Below are 27,650 nucleotides of genomic sequence, written 5' to 3'. Positions count from 1 at the left end.
GCATTAAAGTGAAAATGAGCACAGAATTGCTTTACTCTGGTAGTCACTGTACAAAAATCGTAGTGTCTTCCTGAAAGTATATACATGTACTTTTGTGACTACTTGAATATATGCCTTTTCATTTGTTTACAGAAGAGTAATGAGAGGAATTTGTTTTGTTCTGTGAGATAAGCATCATCATGCTTTTCCTAGCAGCTGCATGCACAATTAGGAGGACCCAATTAAAACTGCATTCCGTTTACACAAAGCGACGGTGATTGCTGTCTATAATTTCTCCTGTGGTTTGACTTATGGGTATTATGCTCTGCAGAACTTTATTAACAAATAAAGTCAAGTCAAACAAGTCAAGAAAAAAAAAAAAACAAGCAAAACAATCTGGGAAACAGTATATAGGATCTTGGCCATTGTGCACCAGATACAGCTTGAAAAAGGAGCCACTTCCACCTCCTCAAACAGCCAGTGTGCAAACTGCAAGTTTCTTCTTCTTAGGTGTGTAGGGTCTCTCCTCCTGGCCACAAGAATAAGTATGTGTCTGTCTTCTCTGTTTCCATGTAAGTGGGACTGAAAGTCAGCACTGACTGCAGCAGGTGCAGGGCATCCCAAGACACCTGAGGATTTAAGCCTAAAATAATTATAAAGCTGAATATATCTTTGCTTTTTCCAAGCAATATTTATGTCGTCATTACATAGATCCCAATGCTGGGCTTTGTGTAACTGGCATATCATTATGCTAAATGGAAAGGTTAGATGGGGCTTTGAGCAGCCTGGTCTAGTAGAAGGTGCCCCTACCCATGGCAGGGGTTTGGAACCACCACTTTAAGGTCCTTCCCAACTCAAACCATTCTATGATTCCATGAAAGAGAAATGTAAAGAAATAGAATTTAGAAGCAGGACATTGGAGCAGTTTCATTCATAACCTCTGCTCTTCATTTTCCTCATGAAGCTGTTCAGTTCCCACTGCTCCATTAGGGGGCTTAGCATCCCTTGATGTTCTCCCAGCCCGTGCATTGCTCATTGTGCACATGCATGCACTCAGGGTAGCATAGCGTGTTTTGCTTTCATAGGGTAGGGATACCCAAGGTCTGTAAACACTGATCTATTGGCTAATGTGCTACAAAGAGCAAAACATCATATAGCCAGTCCCTGCAAAGAGTTTTATGATAAAATGTATAGTTTTCAACTAAAAAGCAGGAACAGAAGCCCAACAAGACTCAATTTCTGTAGGTATGAACAGCCAGTGGGTAGCAAATCTGAAAAAAAGAGGAAAAGAGCATGTCTGAATTGCCTTAATGTGTGGAAGTTCTACTTAATCACCACACAGTTCTCCTTAAGTAGCTAAATGCAAAAAGGGACAAAGATGGGAATTCATTCTATGAGATGCAGAATATCTGACTCTCAGACAGCAAAGCACTTCAGGCATCTGAGGAGACTGAACGGTCAAGCCACTTGGTTGGCACTCAAGTGCTTTTCTGCAGTGATGCTATGAGCTAGCATCATGTAGGATAGAGCCTATACAGAACATGATTAAAATCGTTTAATCACCTTGCATGTGTCAAGTGGTGATTGATCCAAAACCTATCACTTGCTTTCAGAAGTAAGTACATTATTAATTCAGAGAACATGATAATGATGTCCACAAGAAGTTGTCTGGCTTTTTATGCTCTCATAACTTGCGCTAAACCAATAGGTAACTGACAGTTTTGATGCTGATACACCAAGAAAGCCATAATAGAGAAAAAAGCCACCTTTAATTTCAAGCTTCACTAGAATCGTGAGAGGAAAATTAATGTTTACTAAATGAAAAAGGATGATATTACTGGAGAGAGGAAGTTTTCTTTAAGCTTTTAGGGGAACATTAATAACTTTGAGGAATGGAAACTTACATAGTATGTTATAAAACATTTTTTAATAGCATAAAATTTAGAAAACGCAGAAAGTATTTTAAACTTACATAAGCTCCTCAAAATGGTATCAGGTTTTAAAAATCAAGCAAACTGGAAGCTTTCTACTACCTATACCTTTTCTATGGAAACTTTGATATATCCTCATATCCAAATAAGTGTTTAGAGGTGACATGAGGGTCTGTTAATCAACTTTTGCCCATTTCTGTAGTGCCTCTGCAAGTTTCTAGGGGAATCTCAGAAACATACAGGCTTGCTCCCTAGGAATGTACTTTCATAAAGCTGCCATTCTTATCAGAATCCTCTGACATACCCCAGTGCTGCTGAGTTTTGCCTGTGATATGTTGCCAACCACCATGAACGAATGCAGCTCCAAAATGGCAGGTCACTTTTTATTTTGCCAGACACAACAAAGAAGTGTCAACTTCTGACATTTTTTAAAAGTAGGCTTTAAAAGAAATATCAAACCTTTTTTTAACCAGTCAGTATCTGAGAATAAATGCTCACAGAAATAGAGAGGATAGGGAAATTTGTGGAAGTGGAAACTGTACCATATTATATGAGTCTGATTTAGCACTGCATCACTCTGGTTTTATGCTGATAAATACATTTGGGATTAGGTGACAGGGACTTTATGCCATCAAATAAATGGGCAGTGGATATGAGTTCAGGCATCTAATGTGTGTGCAGCACTGCAGTGGGATTATAACTGCTGCCAGTCACTGGTTTGTGGGTTAATCTCACAGTCGAAATGCTTTGGTCTTGCATTTTTGTTGTAGGATCTTGCAGTCCTTAGGTACATTCAATCCCCTGCAGAAACCCCCTGTGTAGTAGGAAATGGAAGCATTTAGCAGGAAACTTGCCTGGCTTAACACAGTAACGCACAATGTCTGAGCAGTAGGGCAGGACAGAAAGAACCACGGAAGCTTTACATCCCAATTGCACAGGCTAACACAAGTGCTCAGCCTCTGGGGAAGCACTTGCTGATGGTTGACAGGAAATACTGGTCATGCAAATAGTGGCCTGCAAGTTATAGCCGAGAGCTGTATTTGCTTTAATGGACTTCAGTATTGACTTTTCAGCTGTCAAAACCATGTTAACATGAATTGTTAAAAAAATAAAAAGAGGGAGAAAAGGAAACAAAAAAGTAATGTGCTCTATATGAAGTCATAAAGAAATGCTTTATTTTTCATAAGGCCACCAAGGAGATGGCATAGTCATGAAAGCAAGGAAAAGTGGAGTGGGAGACAATCTCTGCGTATTACATGTGATAAAACAGGTGATAAGTGATTGCTTTCAGCACTAAACTCCACTTCTCTTGAACAAGACTCCACTGGCAGCATGGTGTCTTTTGTAACCATCTGGACAGTGTTTGGTTCCCCTTTAGTGGTAGACTGATGAAGTTGCTGCCAGCACTTCATCCCAGTTTTCAAAATAGCCAGGTTCACAGTCAGTCTAAAACACAACCATTTCAAGCAACAGAAAAGGGAGTATCAGATTCAGAAGACCATATTTCCATCTCAAGTGCCTTCCCTCAGCAGACAAAGAGATCCTTCCCTTTTACTACCAACAATTGCTGACCATTAGGAACTAATCTGCTTACGGGCACATTCCTTTCTAGAGGAAGTCAGAGGATGTGACTGCTCTTCAGCTGGTGGAAGCTAGCCTTACACGAGTAACAGTACAGCACTTGCTCCTGACAAGTGCATTGCAGAGCGCACTGGCCTCCTGTACCACATTCTTTGTTCTCGATTTCTGCTGGTGCTGTTAGTCGAGAAGCAGAGTAAATGGCTCTCAGTTCATAAAGACAAGCAAGTTATAAATTGTAGGAAAATTACTCCTGAAATTATATATCACTGCCAGTTCATTTTCAATTGTGTTTATAAAAAAGTTTCCAGTACAAAAAACAAGCGGTACATTGTGCACTAGGAAAGTATTATGGAAATTTACTGCTAACATGGGGATGTGCATATGCCTGTAATTTGTGACTAGAAAGGTGTATGTGCTCTGAATAAGTAATTAAGAAAAATTCAGTTCAGCTGTAATAGTGGTGTTTACTCTAAGGCTACTGCATTATACAGAAGACTTCTGCACTGTGGCTCTCTTGTGCCATCAGGTTTGGTACAGCACTCATGTGAAGGCCCTTCTGACTTTCATCTTTCCTTCATCTCTCCCCATCCCAGCACACCCTCGGTAAAGCAGAAAACAAAACAGATGACAGCATTACGTTCAGAATTGGTAGATGAGGGAAAGAGCAATCGTCGCAGAATCTCAGTCAGATGAGTTTCAGGCTTAGTTATATTCCTGCTTGACTTTCAAATGCTGATCCAGTCAGAGTACAAACCTGTTTCTGTTCTACTCTCTGTTTTCACCCTTTTGGAGCTTCAAACTTGCGACATTTAAGATGTGGAAAATCATTTAACCAACTCCCATGGGAATGTGCATCTGTATATATTCACCTTAAAAGTTTTAACTGAAAGCTTAGAGGTTTTTGAATTCAGTAACCATATGGCTAAAAGAAAAAAGTAAACATTAATTGTTTCCCATGGACTTAATCACCTCATAGAGAGTAATTTGCTGTCTGAGTATAGGTTTACAGAAAAATTAATGCTCCTGTTTTTCATTTGACTACATTTTCTATAACAAAACTAGATAAGATTTTAGAATATCCCTTTGTTTCTGGCTGAAGTTCATCGAGCGCATTCCTAAGTACAGCTATGTGTATTGTATCCCTGGTGCATACGGGAAGCAGTCGTTTGTGATTCGTGACTCCACACTTAGTATTCATGACCACATGCCTGCCCATGGACTGGCAGTTCTGCAGCTCTGAAGTTCCCGTAGGTGTTTGAAATCCAGCACCGAGCTGTCAGGATGGCTTCAGCCTCTGGACTCTTCTCTCACTTACTGATTTTGTTTGTCCAAGTAATCCTTTCTTGTACCACCCAAATACAGCTCTCGCAAATCCAAGTTCTTCATAGTGTTGGTGATCTCAAACACTGCACTGGCCCAGAACAAGGCTACAAAGACACTCATTTGTCCAATCAGCTCTTCCACGGTCAGTCCCAAGAGAGAGGGACTATGTCACTTTGCCAAAGAAGCCCCTTGGTAGCCTCAGGGTCAGGACAAGCCCCTTGCTGGCTGGAAATGGTTCCACCACAAGCACAGCAGCGCGGCGGCTGAACACTTACTTGCTGTAAAGTTCTTGCATGCTTAATATCCTATCATGGAAAGGAGATTTCTGTATGCAGGAATTACTAGCATTAGGATAGGAATGTATGTATTAAGTTTTCCTTGTGCACCATGTGCAAATGTGCTTAACTTACTCCCCCCCAATTTTTTTTTACTGTCTATTTAAGAATAATAGTATGATTACTGCAGAAGCAAAGTTTTATACAAATATACAGGACAGCATTACACTTCTGTATGATGTATCACTGTCTCTCATTCATATCGCTGCTTAACCCACTCCCCTGCTTCACCCTGCATTCTTCATAATAATAGCACTCTCCATGGAAGCCCGGAAAACGTCTGTTTTAAGTGAAGTTATTGTCTCTTTAATGACCACAGAAATATCCACCGCATTTTATGTATTGGCTTGGGAAATCTGTTCTGTCCACCCTAAATAGCTGTCTGTCATAAATATATCTGCTCAGAGCGATATGCATTATATAAATAAAACTGTACAGGCAGAATGCTTGTCAATCAGCAAGAAAGGCTCTACACCCACTATCCAGCGCGTATATACTTTGTAAGCATTGGTTTCCAACAGATAAATGTAATCAAGGTTTATATGCTCACAGAAGCCAACAGGATGGGATTGTTTCACTCGAAAGATCAGAAGAAAATTGTAACTAATGTTGTGGAAAATTACTTTGGTATTGCTTTCTCAGTACAGCATCACAATTAGGTAGCAATGTGAAGCACAGGGAAAGAATAAATGAATAGTAACAAATCAACACAAACAGCTACTGTCAGGAGTACTTTGCTCAGTGAAAGTAATGTAAGCATTACTTAAAGTTTTATGACTGTGGATTTTATACTGGTTTAAGTAGTACATCAAGGTCTCACCATCGTGCTCGCTAGGACTAAAACAATCAAGAGCAATTTCCGGAACAGACAGATAAAACTGAAGTACCAAAGTATTTTTATTAATCTTGTTTCATAAGTTGTACTATCTTAAATTAAAGATGACTGCATGTACTAACAGTGAAAAATGCCCTTTTGGACAATGCAAAACCCTCCTATGGTGCTTTTCAGTGCAAAATAAATGTTATTGACTTTTCTGCAGCTTTCCTCGGAAGATTCTAACCCCTGCAAATGCACTTGGCTACACAGTAACTACATGGGAAATGCAAAACCAAAGGTTAATCCAATAAGGCTCTGCCGTGCAAAATCTGTTGTCCTAAGTAGCTTAATGACACGTAAATTTTTTCAATTCTACTGAGGCAGCAATCAGACAAGCAAATTATAGCAGTATCCACTCTCCATTAGAAAAGGACCCCTTTGAGGAGAAATGCTCTGACGAGGGGAAGGGAAGCATCCTTTTCAACACACCAAAACGTCTCTTGTGATTGACAGATTTTCACAGGAGGCTGTCTGGCAATGAAATATGCCTACTCTCTTTGTAATGAAATGAATGGCTATTTTTTCCTGTGTCCTTTATGCTTCCTAGTATGTTTTAGTGATAACTGGTATCATTTTCAGAAGCTGAGGTGAGGAGTTTCTGAGTCCACCACAAGATGAAAGCACTTAATACACACAAAAATCAGCCAAACAGAAATAGGAGTAACTGTATAGAGCACCTTTTACTCAAAGGTGCTCTCTGATTCCTATTAACATAAATGGTAATTGAATGTGAGAATCAAGCAATTGATCACACACCTTTGGCAGTAACAACATTGCTGGGATGTTCATTTTGTAGCTATGCAGAACCCTACCCAGAGCTACTGAATACATCAAGGAGTGCAGCAGGGATGGAGGAGAACAGGACCTCAGTTCAAACTTGCCTTTATTTAAATGTGCTTGGGCATCCCACTCAACAGTTACATCCTCGGTAATAATTTACAGTATATTGCACTCAGCATTTCAAGAGGTACGTGACTGAGAATAGAGCTCAGGAACTACCATTCTGCTGGGCTTCTGTCTTGTACATTCGGACAGAAGGATGTTGTCAGTGCTTGGGGAGGGGAACTAAGTGAGCTAGAGAAGGGAAACTTCAGAGACTGCAAGTAGGTAAGAGTGACCAGTGAGGGCAGGATGGGGGAGAAATGGAACAGGATAAAAGTCTTTAAGAAAACCAGAGAAGCCTGTTCAGAGAACAGAGTAGCTCTTGTGCAGAAACATAATTTAAGTCCTAGGGACTGTCTGACCCGGAGTGCTACTTTGTCTTAGAAAAGGAGTTTGACTCACCATCACAACAGATCCAGCTGGGGCAACTGAACCATTGCCTGCTTCTGCCAGGGGTTTCCAGCCCAGCATGCTAACATGAGGTTTTTGGTAATAACATCTAAAGGATAAAGGAGGAAATGATCCTTTCCCTATCGTAAATCCTTTGGAGTTTGGGCCCCTGCAGCTACTGAAGGAGATACGATCTGATCCTACAGGATCTAACTAAATTCTATAGGTTACGGTATAACCACAGCATACCGAATATGTGGCCAATAACAGTTTGAAGGTGGGTCTGTTCTCAGCATAAAACCAAACCACATTTACTAAGTGGAAAGGCAGGCCCTGCACAGAGTGCACCTTGATGGTAGAAGTACCTCAGTGATTTCTCTCTACCACGCGTTTTGTGCAATCACCATTTTGTGCATTAACCATATAACCTGCCCCAGTGAGCTTGTATGGCTAATTTGGGATGTGTCATTTCTGTTTTTTTTCTTTATTTTCCTGTTAATGTACAGACCTCATAGCAGTATTGATTTCAAATGAGTATGCACGGCACTGTCAGTTTTAATCTGTAAATTATTTTGCATCTAATTGTACAAAAACAAATTAGAAAAGCACTGAAGTGACTGGTTAATTCTCTGCTTTCCGTGACACACTGATGAGTCATTGTATCTACGGTTTCAGCTGAGTGTCTGCTTTCAAAATTAGTGTGCAATTGGACTAAATAATAAACATATTAAGGTAGAGATTGTTTAGTGACATGGAAATAAGCACTCAATAAACCTAGGCACAGAAGTTAGTACATAATGTAAGGATTTCTGTTAAAGTGTAATGTAATTTTGTATTAGGATTCAGCTGCTTTAAAAATGTTACTAATATTTTATCTTGAAAATATACGCAGTCACCTTGACTGAGCAATGAAGACGTCAGTTGAATAGACTTTTTATAAAGCACGTACTCAGTCAAAGGAGAATTTCAGTGCATATATGAGCAAACACAATGACCAAACCTCTGCGCATAGGGGTATTATTATGAGCTGAAGCAACTGCACTGACATTTGTCTAGGCTCTAAACCAGACTTCACTGCAGCCTTAGTCAAAGAAAAAGTGACTGTAAGGAAATTAAGGGAAGTCTTGTGCATTTTCACACTTCTTACATGCCCATTGTTCAAAAGGAAACCAATACTTCAGCCTGTAGTTTTCAAGTTTTTACATGAACGTGGGTGATTTTTTGGCTTTTTACTGTTTAAAGGTAGTAACATGAGAAGATGGCACACTTATGAATGGAAACTTTGAAATGTTTAATAGAAGTTACGCACATTAAAGGAATACAGATATACAAATATTTTAAGCTTCTTGCATGACTTATTTTATGCGTCTTTTGTCCTGCCTCTCTATGAAACACTGAATACTGTATGCAGGGAAGGGTGTATTCAGAGTTGAACTTTGGACAGAATTTCTCAGTTCCAGATTTACAGTGGTATAACTGGCAGCAGAAGTCGGTCTCCACTTTAGCAGACAATTAACTTCATCCAGCTGGACCTAGCACACCTTGGCAAAGATTCCTGCATAATCAGTCAATTGTTTCTTGGAACTGCTTTTTATGAAAACTCTTTTTTTTTTTTTTTTTTTCTCTTTGTGGGCAAAAAAAACCAAAAAAGACCCTATAAAAAAAAAAAAAATTACATACCTGTGTTCAAGCAACCTCTGTGGAAAATGTAAACATGTTAAGGGTACAAGTATAAAACGTTGAGCATGAAAGAGTGAGTCAACCAGAAGCAGGAATGCTAACCTGGTGTCTGCTGATGAACTATTTCTTCTGGATCCTGCAGGTGAATGAAGACAACAAGCCCAGCTGCTCCAAACAGCAAGATGAAGGAGAACATACATGTCAGCCTCATAATTATTGTTCTCAGATCAATCCAGTTTGGATCCAGGAAAAGAACTGCACGCAATCTCCAGAGCGCTCTTCACTCATAGTCTCGTCCTCTCATCTGGAAGACTGGCATAATATACCTACAAAAGGTAAAACAAAACCCTCTAAAACTTAACACACAGAACATTTATTTTTTAATTTTTTTTTACATTAGTTGATTGAAGTTCATTTTTAGAGCAAACAACTGATTTCTTTAGTATTTCTTCGGTAAAGTTAACTGCAGTCATCCAGTCAATTTCTGCCCTATCAGTTTGTCTTTAATTATATGTCACCATTTTTAACATGTTGAGAGTACGGTGTAGAATATCATCAAAAATATAACTTGGGAAAAATGATCATGCCATGACTGTAATTTGCAGAGAAACCCTCTTAATAGTTTCCTCTCTTTGAGCGAATCATACGTCACTTTCTATTTTGCGCTGATTAAGCAATGTGAAAACCATGAAGTGAGATAATATGGGGAAAAAAGATTACACGCGCAGTCCCTTGCATGTCAAACACGAGGAGAGTGACCAACAACTGGCAGCTGCCTACTACGTCAGCCTTGAAGGAAAATAGTCGAACTAGAGTGGTGTACTGCAGGTCACTACGCAAGCCTGTTGGAAAAGCTCCGTGGGTGTACTGATTTCCAAAGGGAAATGCTGGTCACAGTGCTTGGGCCACCTTTCATGGGCTTGCACAAAGCACCAGCAGGCAGAGCGCAGGGAGCAAGCTGGCTGGCTGGCTGCAGGAACACTGGACGCTGGAGCTGCTGCCTCTCTTCCCCAGGGAACTCAGAGCAGATTTCTGGGCTCGGTTCTGCAGTTCTCAGCACTGGCTCTAACACTTGCAGTTATGTGCCATTTCAGGGAAACGGCAGCAGCACTAGTCAGTCCCAGATGGGCACTGTGTATGTGATTCTAAACCTCTGACTGCGCACAGTCCTAAAGCAAATACTTCCTTTTAAGCACACAAATAGTCCCATTGGAACCAGTACCCATTCTGGTAAGAGTTAAGAAGCGAACAGATGAAAGAATGCGAACAGAGAAAAAAACCATTAGCAGTGCCAATGGCTGTATTACTTAAAATAAATGCGTTTGCCGCACAAGCTTGCTGGCCATACATCTTTTGGTAACATGTAGGAAGGTCCATTAAAGCACAGGTACTGGAACTGGTTCCCAGCAAACATAACCACATTTCGTATCAGCAAATGATTTACCACAAGGACTCAGGTGGAGATCAACAGATCGCAGGAGTCACTTCGCTTTTATTGTATTTCTAATTGGAAATGTGAGCTGGTGTAAAGGTTTCTGAAGGTGGTCTTTATTTACAAGAGAGGTTTTAGGTACAGAAAGCCTGTGTTACATTAGCCTGCAGGGAGGATGGGTTGTGGAAAGGTGATGATTCAAAGTAATTATTCCAGGAAAAGTCGTTAAAGATTTCTTGATGTGCCTGGAACATTTGGTGTTAGAGGAAACTTGTTTGCTTTTCATGGTTTCCATAGGTGGTTTTTAATTCTCTGCAGGGTATTTGATTTCTAAATTTCTAAAATGCACTAAAAAAGAACACCATCTTTGCAGTTCCAGTGAGGTCATTTTTGAGACTGACTGATAAGATTATTTAGTGGCAACTATGTTTGTTTATTCAGTGTGTGAAGCAGCCAGAGGTAGGCTTGAGGCCAGGAACATTGATGGATGCTTGTATCTTATATGAATGCTAAGCATCACTAAGTTCTGTCTATACCTAAGCAAATGCAGCGTTACTTTCTGTTAAAAATGATGCCAGAGGTTAACTCCGTATTTTTAATTATTTTTCCCTTAAACATTTTCCCACTTTTTAAATGAAACTACATTTTTTAGCACTAGCAAAGCTGAATCCATATGAGTCCTTGTACAACTCCATCTTTATGTGTCATGTGCATGTGGATGGATGGATGGGGTTTTTTTGTACATATATTTATTATAAACATATAGATATTTTAAGGATCAAATACTAACTCTGAAGCTCCAGTGGAGCCAGATTAGGGAAGGATTAGCCTTCAGAGCAACTGTGTTATAATTCCAAGCACTGTTATATGCAAGCAATTAGGGAACAGGAACAACTCTGCCTCGAGTTTACTGCAGGTGTCCATACAAAATAGTCGGAGGTTTGAATAAAGGGGTACTTTGGACTACATCACCTGTGGCAAGGCTGGTACACCAAAATCAGACCATCATTTTGTAAAACCATGCAGTCAGAGCTTTCTAGGAATTGCGTTTAGTTCCCTGATATAAACATTTACTGTTTTTAGCCTACTTATGCTCTCTGCATGCCCATGGGGAGGAGAATTCTCCCACCCCAGCTTTACAGGAAAGGAACGAGGTAAATTTCTTGCCCGAGATTACACAGGAAGGCCATGACGGAGCAGGGAATTGAAGTGTCTCCTAGCCCTGAGCTGGAGACAGCAGTATTGCTCCTCTCTGCTGGGAATGTGAGCTGGCAAGAAAGGCACGATCGTAATTTGAAAGACAGCAGCTTAAAAACATCAATTCCCAAATAACAAAGTTTTTTTTATTTGCTTAATGCTGAGTTTTAAGGTCGTTTTTTGAATGAATTATACCCTTGAGCAAATATGGGCTTCTAAAACAATTATTATTAGCTTAAAATGCTAAACCATTTTCACTTTATGATTTGTTGAAATGTTTTTGTTTGAAGTAAAGGCAATATCAAGAAAGAAGGTCCCTAGCCAGTTTTTAATTAGTGCAAGAAATGCTACAGTAGCAGCTTTTAACAGTTATAGTGTTTACATTATTCCATATCCTATAGGACATCTGTGTTTAGGATCACATAGCCTTTTAGTTTAGACACCTCATGATGCAGCAGTAATGAAGGCTAGATGGAAGCATGTACTGACAGAAGAAAAGGCCGCATGTAATGATACAACTCCAAAGAAAGACTACTGTCATTCCCTGTTCACTCATCTTTGCAGAGAGCAAATGCAGACTGAGTCCAAGAAGGAAAGAGAGCCTCTTTCCCCTAACAAAATTAGTACCTCTCAACAAAACACAATTTCAGAGATCTTTAAATTATGGGTCTAGGCTTTTCCCATCTCTGTTGTCCTGTAATTATTTTTTCAATCAGTTGTTTTTAATTAACATGTCCTAGGAGAGCAAACCTGGTGAATGGGAACGACTGTTTTCTAGATGCTGAGCATGCACTTCCCAAGCACACCCAGGCTGGTCAGAGAGCTGCAAGAGCAGTTGGCATCGACTGATACATGGGAGTGAAGTGCCTTCATTTGAAAATACTGTTTATAGTTAAATCCCATGATTTAAAAGATAGGTCAGATTGAAAAAAAAAAGAAGAAAAACAAAGAAAAATCTTAGTGGAGCATCAGCTAACAGTTTCTTCAGGCACTGCCTCATCAGGTTTATGAGGGAGAAGGATGCTTTGTGTGGGAGCTCTGGACTGGTGCACACAGAGCCCTATCATCAGGAGGCAGAGTTTTGCACAAATCTGCAGCCTTCAACTTATACTTTGCATTTGTAATTGCATACTTTAACTGTGCTCCTCACAATAGGCAAAAAGATATAATTTTTAATAATTCTTATTAGTGTTACTGGGAGAGCACGAAGATAAGGTTGTAGGCAGCTTCCAATCAAAACTCCATTTTCAGCTGCCCTGAACTTATTAAACAGATGAGGAGCAGTTCACCAGAACGTGCCATAATGAGTTGAAACATTTAACTTTTAATTTATTCTTCCTTTATACATTTCTGCAGTGGATAAAACTCCTATGCATCAATATGCATTTTTCCAAGCTTTCCCATTACAATGGTGTGTGAATGTTCTGCCCTTGAAAGCAGCAGAACTGCGCGTACATGCAGATAACAATTAGCACGCAGGTAGCACTTTCCAGTTCAAAGACATTCGTTAATCACCACAGCACTTCTCTGAACTGTGAGGTGAGAAGTATTAGCATCAGGTAGGAGAATCAGCGGCGCATCATTAAAACAAATATTTTCAGGAAAAAGCCTGTACAATTTTAGATAAGAATCCTACATATAAATTTGTGGAAAATAGTTGAATATTTTAGCAAAATATTCAGATACCGTGGCTTTTAATTTCAAACACAGAAGAAGGACTAGTTCCCCCCTGCTCCCAGGCAATTCTGAAAGCCTCTTAGAAAGACACTGCAACACAGTGCAATGGGAAAGATATTTCATGTTAGCTGCTTAGCTGGAGCTGTGCTACTGCACAGAGTCCGCTGCTGAGCCTGTCTGAACAGGAGTTCCCTGCAGCTTCTCCTGGAAAGGTCTGTGTCATAAAAGAGGGGCCTCAGCCTCCTGGCAAAGCAATTTTTGCTTAGATAGACGTTAAAATGAGCATTTTAATTTAAATCTTTTAAGGAGAGTCATATAGAAAGCAGTACTTTGGAGATCTCCCTTTTTGCAGTTGCCCTTTGGAAGCCTCATGGCTAAACATCTTTACCGCAAGCAATTTGACATTATGATAATGGTCAACCCAAGAAAGGCAAAAGGGGACAGTTTTCTGCCAACATCTCTGTTGTTTAATTCCTCATCTGAGACGCGTTAGCCAGACTGCACTTGGGGTTGCGTCTGATAGCACACAGCTGTTCGTTCATTCACAAGTTTTGTGGACATTACACTCTCTCCCTTGTCAGCCAAGAAGTCTGTGAACAATAACGTTGATAAGATAATGAACTAAGGGCATGATGTACTTCAGGTAGAAACTTAGGGGATTGTCTTTGGTCCATCTAGAAGAGAATCTTTCCCTAATAGGGGGCACCAGTTGATGCTTCAAAGGAAAGCACAAAAAACTTGAGAGCAAAGCAGTAGGGTAACTTGCTCCCAAGAAAAGGTCTGTCTATCCATAGTGGAGGTCAACTTTTTATGTGCATAGCATGTCTTAGACTGGCTGTCCATGATGTCAGGGCATGAATCATTCACAGCACTACAAATATTGCAACGTTTAACATTTAAAAATGTTTAAAAAGTGTTTCAAGAGCTCAGTCACTTGGCATGAACAGACAGAATTAGCTTAAAGGTGAAAGAAATTATGCAAAGACAAGAATGGAAGAGAATGACTAAGGTGAGCCAGAGACTCTGTAAGGCTCCTGCCTGCTGCAGGACACCTGTGTATGCTCCCTTCTTGGGGCTCTGCTGTGAGGTGCTGATGCAGCTCCAAGTCAGTCGAGGAATGCAAACTAATGCCAGCCGCAGATTTACATTACCATGTACATCAGCAAGCCAACAAACTACCCAAGTTGTTTGCAAACATCTACTGATTGCTAAATTGGACAATTACAAATCACCTATGAATCAGTGTAAATGCCTAGTTCACACATACACAGTAAACTTCATTTCTCATGCTGTGCAAGCTGCAGCAACCAGTTCCTTTGGTTGACAGCAGGCTGCTGGTGCAGAGCGGAGTCAAAGCCAACAAGGATGCAGCAGCGTTCTGGTGTCTGTGCCTTCTCAAAGCAGGGATTGATGTGTTTCCATCAGGCACGCTTCTGCTTCTGCTTAACCATTTAGTTAATGTTAACCATTTAGTTAGTACACAGTAGGGGTTTGCTTGGGCACTGTTGCACCATTCTTGGGATGCAAACTGAGGTTCACGGTGCTGTGGAGCTCCAAGTGGAGGCATTGGTCCGTGCAGATGTGCCCACACTGCACAGAGCTGTGGGGCCTCAACACCGTTTGTTCAGGCGTCTTTTCTCTTTGCTGATCTGTCCCCACTCAATGGCATGCGTTGGCTTGGTGGTATTGTCAGCTCGGAGAGATGTTTATAAATGCAGACAGATTCTTATAGAACAATCCTTACCAAATAGGAATAAAAACTGTATGTTCAATTTCAGCGTTCCCCTGGCTGATGTGGGGACGTTTAACTGAGAGCTGCTGGCAGCTGTGATGGGTTTTTGTCTTCTGCTGTACTCTGCTTTGTGTGTTCTGAAAGGGGGCTGTAATGGAGCGCTCACTTTATGTGTTAATAAGCTAATTTTACTTAGATTGTATAATCTGGTTGGTGGCTGGGACAGTGACAGTGCACAATTAGCTGAATAGAAAATAACAGAACACTATTACTACAAGAATATTAGTAAAAGATTTGCTATTACTACAGAAATTATCACTTCCAGACATATTAACTGTGTTTCTATGAGCTATGTGAACAACTGCTGCTTCTCATATCTGAAGCTGAGCGAAGCAGCCAAGCATTCACTTTGTTACTTCAAAGCACTTACAGAGACTGAAGGCCTTTCAAATACCGGGCACTATGCTTTCCTGTCGCTCAAGTATCCGCTCTCTGCTTTACTCGGACTTCTAGATCAGGCTTATCATGACATTTACAAGAAAAAACGTATATAAACCTTATCCATATTCACCAGTAGAACTAACCTTTTGTAGCAGTTTTACAAATGCAGGCATGGTACTCAGGGTGGGGATATTAAAATCATATTATTCTGTAGCTGTCAGCACTTCTTGGAAATAGGAAATGTAAATTAATCCTAAGTATTATGCCCCAAATCCTCTAACTTTTTCAGCGTAGAAAGAAGTAAGAAGCAATTAATCCCGTGGTTGCTTCCATTCACATTCCTTTCATCTTTGGGCACTGGATTTTCTGTCACTGTCTTCTTGCTGATGTATCAATAGAACAAAAATTTTGATTTTCCCTAAGGTTTGGAAAAGACAAATTCTTTCCATCTGATACTTAAACACAATTGTTTTAATTTTGTCTGATTAGCTCCAACTTTGTATGTAATTCTGTTCTTCTTTGTGTAATAACACAAATTAAATATTTTGAAGGATGAAGTAAGAAATTTTAAGTTGAATTTCTTCAAAAAGGCTCGAGCAAGTTCTTGGGTATCAGTGAAGAGAGGTGGCTCAGCCTTCCAACCTCTGCAGTACCAGCCCCACTGGGAGGTCCAGTGGTGAGCCCTCACTCCCGTAGCTCTGCTGGGCACGCTGAGCAGCCAGCCAGTGTGGCCAGATGCACTGATCAATTTAAGCAGTTTGAATTTAAAGAAAAGAAGGCATAGCCTGCCTTGCGTGATTTCATGCAGCATTACTTTAAGCTCTCAGTTTTCCTAAGAACTACTTGCAGAGGAACCTGTGCTTGGGTGAATCAGACCTCCTGACCTGCCTGATGAGCTGGCTCCAGTTCTTCTCTGCAACTTAATTAGTGTCTCCTGTGTCTCAGCCATCCTGAATGAACGCACACGCTGAGCTGACCACCTATGTTATGTGCCACGCGGTGCACACCAGCTTTGTAGGAAATTAGGCAGAAATTACTGTTTTTAACAGCTCTGTTCCCCAGTCACTGATGCTATTATGCATTCTGGCTTTCAGCATCTCCTCTGATTATGCAGAATGGGGATTTCTTGATACGAAGGGAATCCTGGAAATTGCAGAACTCTTTTTTGCTCACATATGTGTGAACCCATATTCTGCAAAAAGTGGGGAAAAGAGAGTTCAGCAGGCTTTCTCTTATTTTAGTGGAAATTTGGTTTGTCAGGCATTAGTGGGCCCAGCTCTACTCTGTTATGTCTAACGGTTTTGTCCTTAGGACGTGTGCATCACTAGAAGGTATGTTATCCCACATAGCATGCTAAAGCCTGAATTTTGGAATAACTGCAAAAAGCTGTGAAATTGTTTTATGTGGCTGAAGTCAGAGCAAATAGCACATGACCCCTTTTGCTGATTCCCAACCCCCTGGCAAAGCTGCTCTTCTCATCCCCACCATATTGCAATACGAAGCAAGCAGGTACTTCTGGTTTCCAATTTCATCTACAATTTAAGACCAAAAGGGACAGCACTCAGTAAACAACCAAAATAATCCTTTCAAAGTCAAGAAGATTTTATTCCTATCTTTCTGGGTGCAAATCATAGCAGGAGTCATGTGTTACTAATCCCCTCAGTACTGCAGTAGGTCTGTAGCAAGCAAATACACACCTCTCTGTGGTCCTGGAGGGGTTATAATACTATTCCTAGGCTAAAATATAATCTCCAAAGCAGTTTGATTTGGAAATGAAAAAAGTCTTCTTTGCTTTGTTTCAAATTAACATCTCATGGGAGCTGTACTGTGGAAGTGCAAACAGTGAGTGTAAATAATGAACTTGTCTGGCTTTCTTCTGCACTGGCGTGGAAAGAACACAAGGCAGCAGATCCGCACGCCCAGGCACCCGGCCCTGCTGCCAGCAGGGCTTATAGGACTGTTCTACCTACAGCGTTTCATTACAGAAACCTATGCTGAATGCAGTGAACTCTGGTCTAAAATACAGGAGAGGTGCCCAGGCTTCCAGATGCCCACTTTGTTCCATTTAGACTGGTCAGAAATGTTTTCCTCTCCTTCCACTTGCCTCCTCTATTTAAAGCAATTGTCACATTTATCAAAGGGCTCTTTTAGATAATCATCATTCCATTAACTGCACAACTGCATGACAGTGATGATTGCACCCCCCTGAAATACCCTTCTTCAGTTGTCCTCAAGTTCCTTCGTTTGTCTCTTCTGTAGGTTTCCTGGCTACTTCAAACAAAAACGCCTTCATTCAGAAGATTCAGAGCAGTGAGTGGACTTCCAGAAGTAGCAAACAGGTAACTACTGGACCTTCCCTCCTTTATGTCAGCATGAAGCTAATGTACGTTGGAGTTTGAATTCATAAATTATTTTTTCTGTTCAGTTCAAATACATTTATTTTATATATATACGTTCCTTACCATTGGGTAAAATTTTTATTCACATGGCAAACCTCTTGAGGTTTTTAACAGCTTTTACAACCGGGCTTTTGAGTGGTTTTGTGCACGCGTGGGGGGCCGTGTCCTCCAACATCACAGCTTAACTTTGTGCCATACTCAAGGTGGTGCATGTAATGCAGTGTGGAGGTTCGTGATTTCTTTATGTTAGTTCCATTTCCTAAAACTGTCTGAAGATTCTTTGTCTGAGAGTCATAAGCAGGCAAGGAAAACACACAAGCTGTAAAATGGTCCCTGTAAGTTAGGAATCAAAAACCATTGTTACATGTGAGGGTGGATTTAATTCTGCACTTGAGGAAACAACAGGCAACAAAACTTCTGCAAAAGCAGAAAGAAAACAACCTCCTGGCTCACACTCTGTCTAGTTCATTGCGACGCTACTATGGTTACTTCAGGAAGAAGAAAATAGCCTTCATAACCTTGAAATGGAACATTTTGCTGTGGCAGTTGAGTGGGTTCCTTTGTTGACTCAAGCAATTTTCATAACTGTGTGCATCTGATTGTTTTCACCCAATACTGGCTGTCTTAATCCTGCTAGCCATGGTGACTAATTTGTTTCTTATTGCAATATTACAAATGCTTTCTCCCTAATGAGAGATCACCATCTGTTGAGTCAAGGTACTTTTTCACTTTGACTATGTCTGTATGTCGCAGATAAGTTATTTCTTGTTCTTGATTTGGGCAGTTGAAACACAATGGCTAATTGAAAGGAGATACTCTGCAAATAGATCTAGTTAGAAAACTGTGTTGGTTTTTTTTCTCTAAAATGCCTGTTACATTTACTTTCCAGATGAAAATTTTCTCCCAGGATAAATGGTAAAGTAAACTGAAATATTTGCATTTTATTTTGAAGTGCAAATTTCTAAATGAAATAGAATTTTTGTTTTGAATTCAACTGTAGTTTTATGGCAGTATATAAAGAGAAGCTATTCTGACTGTTGGCGTGGGTGTACAGAGACTTAACTGTTACATGAGACAGTCTGCGTGGGCTGTGAGGTCACAATCAGGGGCTGAGCCCCCCAGATCCCATGCCATGTGTGACGAAAGGGAAGAGGCCCTTCAGCAAGCTGAGAGATTTCCTAGGCATTTATTAGGGAACTGCGGGCTTTGTCATCACGTAAGGGGAGTGACATGTTGCTGTGTAATGATGAGTGAGGGAAAATACATGTGGAAAATGGTGCATAAGGATTTGCAAAGAGTCAGAGCTGGGACTTACTTAGGAGTTTATTGGGAGAAGCAAGCCAAGCATTTGGGGTAGATGGTGCCAGTTCAAAGGCAGCGTGAGGCTATGTAGTATTGCGTAGGAGCATTTATATAGGGTGCTGAGCATTAGCCCTAGCTTTGCACTCCTTGGCTTGTGACAGTTCTGCATTTCGCCAAGGCCAGCTTCTCCCCAGGAGTAACAACAAAACGAGAGATTTATAAGCTGAACTTTTCTGTTGATGTGGTTTGACAAATGGCCCCACAACCTCTCAGCCTCGCCTGGCCAAGTAGCAGTGCAGGGTATGGAGGGCACGAAGACGCAGCAGCGGGACGGAAATGCATGTGTGGGGTGGTGGGGCTGGGGCTGGGTTCCCCTTGTACACAAGGAAAGGCTCCTGGAAGCACAAGCACCTGGGCAGGAAGGGAGAGATGTCCAAACCATCCTGGCCCATAACGTGTGATCAGGAGCGACTGGCATGGCACAGATGCAGCTCTCCTTGGGTGCTGGTTCCGGACAAGCTGTCTGGCAAGCTGTCCCCATTCACATAGGGGAGCAGAGATACCAGCGTGATGGTCACTGTACAAGTGACTGAGATGCCAACATAGGATGCACATCTAGTTCTTCCCAATCTGTATGCTACTGTGCATCAGAATTTCAGACACTCCACATTTCAGAGAGTCAGAGGAAACACGGATTTTAGAGCAACTACTCAGCCTTTGAAACAGGAGAGGATTTTCAATAGTGAACTGTAATGAGAATCCTGAGTAGGCATGAACTCTCTTTAAAATCTGTGATGCTAGTAGAGTGGAAGAGAATATTACTATTTGGTTTGCTGTTATTCAATTATTTTTAAGCACCTTTTGCCAGATTTGAAGTAAGAAAAGATAAGGCAACTAGCTGCTAGGCATACTTTGGTGCTGTAAGTATTGGAGATCATTAAATGTCACTGGGAAAGTTCCTGTTGTTACACTGATACTCTATAGGAATGGATATACTGTATTGACTGGATGCATTTCACATCGGATGCAGTTTGTAACTCATCTGCATTCAGTGAGGAGAAGGCAGACAGCCTCCACTTCTGTCCTTCTCTCCCTCTTTAAGCTATATTGTAAATGGGCATAGTGGGGTCAGGTCCAGAAGCTGGAACAAATTGTCCTAAGTATTTGTGACACAGAGGAATCTTCCTGGGGAAGAGAAAAGCGTATTCTGATATTCCCCTCCACAGCACCAATGCTCTGGCTGTACTGCTGAGACCCTCACCAGCACGTTAGCCCTGGTGAATTAGGCTCATCTAACTAAAAGGCAAAGATAATATCAAATTTGGCTGTGTGCTGTGCTTACCCGGTATCAGACAGGGTTATTCTAACGCTGGAAGCCAGCGTCGGTGTCTCTCGTTCCTTTGCTAAGTGCTGTCTTCTGGCTGCAGGCTGGGGGGTGTTACTGCAAGGCAGTAATATCTGCATTCATTACTGAAGTTGAGGAATTTGCTTCCAAAGAACCTGACTGAAGCTCAGGGAAATGAATGCTAGTTTTCCGATGTCACTCACACTTAATGGTGCTGTAAAAAGTACCAGAATTAAGATTTAACTGTTGATCCCGTGTTCAATGTCAAAAGCTGTAAAGGAAGGTTGAGGCTAAATAGGTGCAGAGATCACTTGCTTGCATATTTCTTGGTGAGACTGATTTCAGAGATTCTGCATACACCAAAACATCAGTACTTGTCCTGACAGAGGTGATACACAGAAAAGTATATCTTGGTTTTTTTGCAGATTTGTATTTATGGTTCCCATCAATGTAATATTTGTGTGCCTCACAATCATCAGTGTTTCCCCATGCAACACTTGTTGCAAGGAAAGAAGTAATTGCATTCATTTTTATGTTATTATTTTAAACATGGATGCATTTTTGCACAGGGGAGTGTCATGTGATTTGCAAGAAGTCATTCAGAATATTTCTTATGAAAGCAGTAGTTGGTGCTTTTCTCATGCCACAGATAAAGACATTAATAATGAATTCATTAGTGATAGATGAAATTAAACCAATATTTTTATGCACTATTTTTTTTCCCAAAAACTTGTTCAAATATTTTGTCTTTTAAAAAACCTACATGGAGTAAAATGGGTATCTGAGGGGGTATTTCCTACTAGTAATATTACTGGAGTAGTATCACATATATTCTTAATTCCACAAAGCTTGATGAGACTTGATTGAAAAAAAAAAAAAGAAAAAAGAAATGCCATTTTAGTGCAAAAAGTGACCTGTGAAAAGTCAAGGCTCGAGTCAAGAGACTGGGGGTGCCTCCATGTGCTGTAGGTCTTGTTCCACACCTGCAGCCCGCCAAGCACTGCAGCTTTTGTAGCAATTAAGGGACATCTAATTCTCCTTTCTGCACACTGTTTGGCAGAGATATGGTTCACGTTAGTGTGGCTGCTTAGCTTTGGATTTCATTGGCGACACCACTGCAATATCCCTTTTGGTTTTTAATTTTCCAAAGGTAGCACACTGCTAAATGCTTTTCTTGCTCTGTTGTATTCTGTGACTTCACTGAGGTTGCTTAGAGCAACGGCATGGTGTGCAGCCCTACAGCTCTGGGCCTGGAGTTCCTGGGGCTGTACGAGTTTATTGACCTACATGCTCAGTTTGATAGAGAAAAATCAAAAACCTGCTATTCAGTATCTAAGGGGGGGACTATAAGAAGAGAAGGGGACAGTATCTTTAGCAGAGACTGCTGTGACAGGACAAGGGGAAATGGTTTCAAAGTAAAAGAGGGGAGATACAGACTGGATATAAGGAAGAAGTTTTTTACAATAAGGGCAATGAGGCAATGGCAGAAGTTGCCCAGAGAGGTGTTGGATGCCCCATCCCTGGAAATGCTCAAGGTCAGGTTGGACCAGGCTCTGAGCACCTGAAGGAGCTGTAGGTGTCCCTGTTCACTGCAGGGGAGTTGGACTGGATGGCCTTTAAGGGTCCCTTCCACCTCAAATGATTCCATGACTGTGTTTTCAGGTCTAGGCTTGTATTAAGCTTTCATTAAAATTAGGTGGCAGCTGTTCATGGTTACAAGCAGAAGATCATGGAAAATAGTGCCAGAGGGGCTGAGCATTTCTGGTTTGCCTGCAGTGGAAGTTATCCCCAAGATAAACTAAATCAGCTACACTTAACCAGTGCTAAAAGATGCTTAGCAAATCTGTCCACAGAAATAGCCAACCACCGAAGCTCCCTGGTCTCCCAGGACTTTTTAAAGAAATGATCATTTTTATAATAATTTCTGCTTTTATCACCCTGCAATTATCGCCTGATGAGGACACACGGTGTGCCTCAGCCAGGAGCTGAGCAGACCTCTGGGCTGCCCACAGTGTCAGCGACAGCTCTGCCATTCAGAACAGGACGATAGAGGGACACAAGGTTTGACTCCTGGTTCCATCACACTCATTTTAACATTAAAGTCCTTGCATCCAGAAAGCAACCCCAAACCTGCAGCCTGGCAGCTTCTTCAGTCTTTCTCTTTCAAAAAGATTTCCTACAAAACCACAAGCCCATATATTTACAAGCCGATTACTCTCCCCTACCCTCAACTCTGGTACTGGCAAAATCCTCTGAAGCTTAATTCTGATTATTTGCACTTCCTGAGCCATCCGCGAGTGCTCTGTGGTTTCACTTCACGTGCTCTCAAGAAGCCTGTCACAGACACAGTGTTCTCCAGTGAAGCAGATGGGAACGCTTCCATTTGCTGCTCAGAGACTCCTTTACTCCAGATCTTGAGAATTAACCTTGCCTCATCTATGGGATCACATTTCACTGTGAGCCATCCCACCACTGAGAAACTGTGTAGCCCACGGGGTGTAAATATTTGTATTAAGCTATCCAAATTTAAAATCAAGACCTTAAAAATAAAATAGTTACTGACCTTTCAGCTCATATATAATTAAAACCAGTTCTAATGTTGTGCATATAAATAATAGATAGCTGTTTTCACAGATCAATGCCTTCTCCTGCTTTATAAGGAACATTTTTAAGTATAATTACTATGCCTTTAAGTTTAATACAAAAATTTGATGTGTTAGCAACTATGGGTTGATCTCTGTACATTTTTCAGTTGTAAACTGCACTTTAAAAATGCAAACAATTATTAATATTGATCTGGACTAAAACAATATTGAATTTCAATATATTTCTGGCTCTTTTATGAATTACTGAGCACAGCTGCCATGATTATGATGAAAGAGTATTTGCACGCTCAATTTCCTTTCAGCAAGGAACCTTGAAGAGTGCTAGTTGTATTCAGGCTGATAATGATAAACCCATACATTCAAGGAAAATAAGACTACCTTAAAATTTCAACCGAAGCGTAGTGAATGAATATTTCATTCTATAGGTGCACTTCTTGCATCATGCTAGCTGAACTTTTGTTAGGAACAAATTCTGAGAATGCAGTTAGAATACAGCTCCATGCCTGAGCCCTCTGTTTTGGCTGCGCGTGGCGTGCAGTTATAAAATGATGTCAATCCATCACTGCAATTTCCTGTGACTAAGTAAAGAGATGAATATATTCACATCCCCAAATGCCGTAATGCGCCAATTTATTTAAGTGTCATTAAAGACCATTTTTATTCTGCGGCTGGAATAACCATTTCATAGCTCCACTGGCCGAGGTGCTGAGCTGCTCCTCAGATCTCAGCTGCAGTCTCAAGGCTGTTCTCATTGCGTACAGAGGGATCCCTGCACCTCGGGTGCCGCAGCCCAGGTCAGTCCAGCACAGTGCCCTCGCCGCGGGCATAGAGCAGTGGGTGGCAGGGCTCTGCTGAGAGCCCGGGTACGTGGGCAGAGCTGGGAAGCAGAAAGCCGTGCCTCCAGGGAGAAGAGGTGTGTATCAATCAGGACAAAATATTAAAGTGAGATGTTTGTAGAAATGGATTTTCAGAAAAAAATAATTTATTGAGACCTTACGTGGACTTTGCGTCGTGCCTGGCTGCTCACCAGTGGACGCTGTGCAGAAAAGTGCTGAACTGCTGAGGGTTTCCAGGCACCCAGCGGGCTCCGGTTCTCCCTTCCCAGCCCTTCCCTTCCCGCAGTGCCCACGCGCCCGGAGGTTGCGGAGCCGGGGCTCAATCTCAGCAGCTGCCTGCACAGCCGCTCTGCAGTCACCTCCAGCCAGAAGTGGAACTGAGCAGTGTGAGGCGGGCATCACTGTGAATTTCCCAGTGAAAAATATTTTTTTCCAAACTTTCTGTTTTCACACAGAAAATTTCAGATCTATGAAAAGGGCATTTTCTTTCTGAAAATCCTTCTGCTGTAGAATTCCCCAACTAGCTCTTTTTCTGGAATTTACTCCCACATAGACTGAAAATAACCCAAACTTGGGGACTTCTCAGTTATGTTACAAAAGCTATAGGGTTCTGCTGGAGTCTCTGGATACAGCTGAGCTGTGCTGCTTCTGTTAGGAAGGGGCAGGTAGTCAGCGAGAGAGTGCCTGTAGGGCTGTTCTGAGTGCTGCTGGGCCCTAATTCAATTGTCTGTAATGAATGATTAATGATATTAAGGCACTTATCCTTGAATAGGGTTGCAATTATCTTGATTATAAAATATAAAATCTAGAAAGCATTTATGGCCTTTGCTATTTTTAAACCTTGTTATTCTGGAGAGCGTTGAAAATCAGTACAGCAGAGAAATGAAATGAAGCGTGATTTTTCTTTATGGTACCTGGCAAAGGTGTTCTCCAGAATGATTTCACCCTTCTATGAGAAGAGTAGTGGGTATGTAACAGCAAATGCCTTGTGTTCCTTCATTTCATGGGTAATCTTGTTTCACAGTTTTATGCTCAGATCCCCATAAAATTATAGTCACCTCTCTCTGCTATTTCACATTGTAATAGCGTTGTAGGTTTGATTAGAACCAGTCAATTTTCTTTGCCAAAATGGCTTTTTAGCAAAACAGTACCTTGCAGAAAACCTTTTCTCTGGTCATAATTTTGTGATGAAAAATTTGTGTTCCTTGAAAAAGCTTTCTGTGTCCCAAGTTGCCAGTACTAATACTGTGGATATCACTATAATTTTATAATATATACTTGTTGCGTGACATACAGGGTATCAATACAAAATCCTCTTAGGGTCTCCAGTCTCCAGGACAAAAAAACAACTGGATCCATATCAATTTTATGTGGTAAACACAACTCGCAGTGCCTCTCAGCAGACAGAAGTCCAGGTTTTAAGAAGGAAGGAAATTGTTCCCATTAATTTCTCCTTAGGTTAATCCTGGTCCTGCCTACTCACTACATACTCTTTAGCTAGATTAATTCTGGATACACAACAGTCTGTACCTTCCAGTCTCAACAGCTGTGGCTCACAGCTAATTCTGTGTGGCCTGAGAACAGGCATAATGCAATGGCTGCAGAGGATCCCCTGTGAGGTGCCTTCACTGAGCAGGAAGAAGCCTGCTAGCTGTCAGATGAGGGGGACTAGTGCACTATAAGGATGTACTGCTACTAGCTGTACATTCTGGTTTTGCTATGCTGTATTTCTCAAGCGATTCCTTTCATCGTCTTGATTTTAGATAAGGAATTCCAGTATTCTCCATCCTCACTGCTTCGTGTCACGCAGGGGACGTTTCCTTACACCCTACGGTCGTATCAAAATTCTTACTCAAGTTCAGTGAAAGCAACGTCTGGCTCCTTAGCACATTTCTCTCCAGATCAATGCCTCTGCTCATCCTAGCAAGAGGGAAATATCCAGAGCCTGCATCTACCTGTTAGTTATTATTGTATGATCTGCCACCTCCTCAGATGGCAACTCATGGTTTACAGTGTGACTCCAATAAAAAAAAAAAACACCGTGGGATTTGAGAAAAAAATATTTTTTTGAGTCGTATCAGGCTGTACATTATTTCTGTTGCACTTGCTATTAGCAGTGTGTGGGCTGATCACTAGTAGTAAGCTGTGGTTAGAGCTGAACTGTAGCTTTGCTGCTCTGGGTGTTGCACATTGCTGTAAAAGTTCAATCTAACAAACCAGAGAAGCCATTAGAGGAACTCCTGTGGTTCCAGATAGCAACGTTTCAGCTCTGCAGCCCTCTTCAGGGCTAGCAATGACTGGAGTTTATGTACCTTTACCACGGTGAAAATTACAGCTTAGACCATATACTCACTTGCTGTGCAGACCACAGCATTAGATCTCCCAATACCCAGGTATAACAGGGGTTAAGTGCACCACTTTAGACTTTATTCCGGATTTTCCCAGCTTCTAACCAGCCCACTCCATTATTTTTTTATTATTTATAACATACTTTTATTTGGTTTTACAGATGAATTTTGCAGCCCGTTTCAGCAGCTTCATGACTGTTTTATTAAATGTTGCGTTGCAACACAGAGAGGATCTGAGACCCCTATAAACCCCGAGCTCTGGTTTAAAGGTGCTTCCAGCACACGCTGTGTGAAGAAAGCACTACAGATTCTTAACTACATATGTATACTGTAGCTGCTCTAATATCATAATTGTGTGCAAATTATTAGAGATCAGTAAGACATAATGAACTGAGAGCACTAACTCTCATTACCAGCCTGAACACTAACAGATGTAAACTGTGCACCTGATGGTTAAAGGATATGATGTATTTCTGTTTTAGAGACCTACTGAAACACTACAAAAGCTATTTTGGCTTACTCCATTAATGGAAATTTCTTTGCTGCCTCCATTTATCTTTTTCTCCTTCTTGCTTCATCCTTTTTTTCTATTCTGCCAATGTATAATGAGCAACTTCCTGTTCAAGTGTTTTAATGTCAAAGACATTAAAGTGGTAACCCAGGGGAGCTGGGGGCAGACACAAACAGTAACTGTGAGCAGAGAACAGTGTCCGTGTGGTGGAGGAATTTTCAAGCTGAGTGCAAGCGTGCTATTTCCAAACTGTTCCGAAAGGTATCTAAGAAAAGTAGCCTGACTGTCATAGACTTATTCATCTATTCGGGGTTCAGAAAAACCCAAACTGGAGACCTGTCTGAGGTGGTGAAATGGCTGAGCCATGTCAGCACCATCACCTGACCCTCACTGCCACTGCTCTTCTCAATTCAGTTACAGGAGAGGGTGAAGTTGGGCAAACAGGTCCCTGCCTGCTAAATGGGGCTTGTATTATTTACTTGACCAAGACTAAAATGGTAATTCCTATATGATCAACAGTATCTCTTCACTTCATGCTACAAAACATTATAAAACTGCAGTCATCAGAGAAGAAATTCACAATACTGCAAATGAGATGCTGAAGCATATGGTGGCACAGAGTGTAAGTAGAGCACGATCCTCTCTGAGCAGGCGGGTTGTTGCTTGGGTGAGATGCCTTACTGTAACTAGTGACTGCATCTTGCAGAATTAGCAACTGTTTTTCTCCTACTTTGTGCTGCTAACTGTGGATCTGCTGCCCTTCAAAATGTTATGACTAATGCATAAAGGGCTGCTCCTCTCCAGACACTCAACTTTTCACTAGCTAGAGACTTAAAAAAAAAGAAA

The 27,650-nt window shown here is 41.2% G+C and overlaps 1 protein-coding gene and 1 long non-coding RNA gene across 2 annotated transcripts in view; one reads left to right on the top strand and one right to left on the bottom strand.

The window, feature by feature from the left end:
- CHST8 (carbohydrate sulfotransferase 8) overlaps positions 1 to 9,211 on the bottom strand; it is a 131,030-nt gene extending 121,819 nt beyond the window's left edge. Inside the window, exon 1 of the mRNA XM_021408809.1 lies at positions 9,081 to 9,211. Coding sequence (XP_021264484.1) covers positions 9,081 to 9,189 — 109 coding nt within the window. The 5' untranslated portion in view covers positions 9,190 to 9,211. The remainder of the gene's footprint in view (positions 1 to 9,080) is intronic.
- Positions 1 to 18,403, top strand: part of LOC110404474 — a 171,084-nt gene extending 152,681 nt beyond the window's left edge. The window contains exons 6-7 of the long non-coding RNA XR_002442266.1: positions 9,121 to 9,313; positions 17,717 to 18,403. This is a non-coding gene — a long non-coding RNA (uncharacterized LOC110404474). The remainder of the gene's footprint in view (positions 1 to 9,120; positions 9,314 to 17,716) is intronic.

The sequence above is a fragment of the Numida meleagris genome, chromosome 10 (genome assembly GCF_002078875.1).
Source record: "Numida meleagris isolate 19003 breed g44 Domestic line chromosome 10, NumMel1.0, whole genome shotgun sequence".
Taxonomy (NCBI): domain Eukaryota; kingdom Metazoa; phylum Chordata; class Aves; order Galliformes; family Numididae; genus Numida; species Numida meleagris.
Note: the sequence above shows the minus strand (reverse complement) of the source record. Positions and strands in the feature narration are given on the sequence as shown.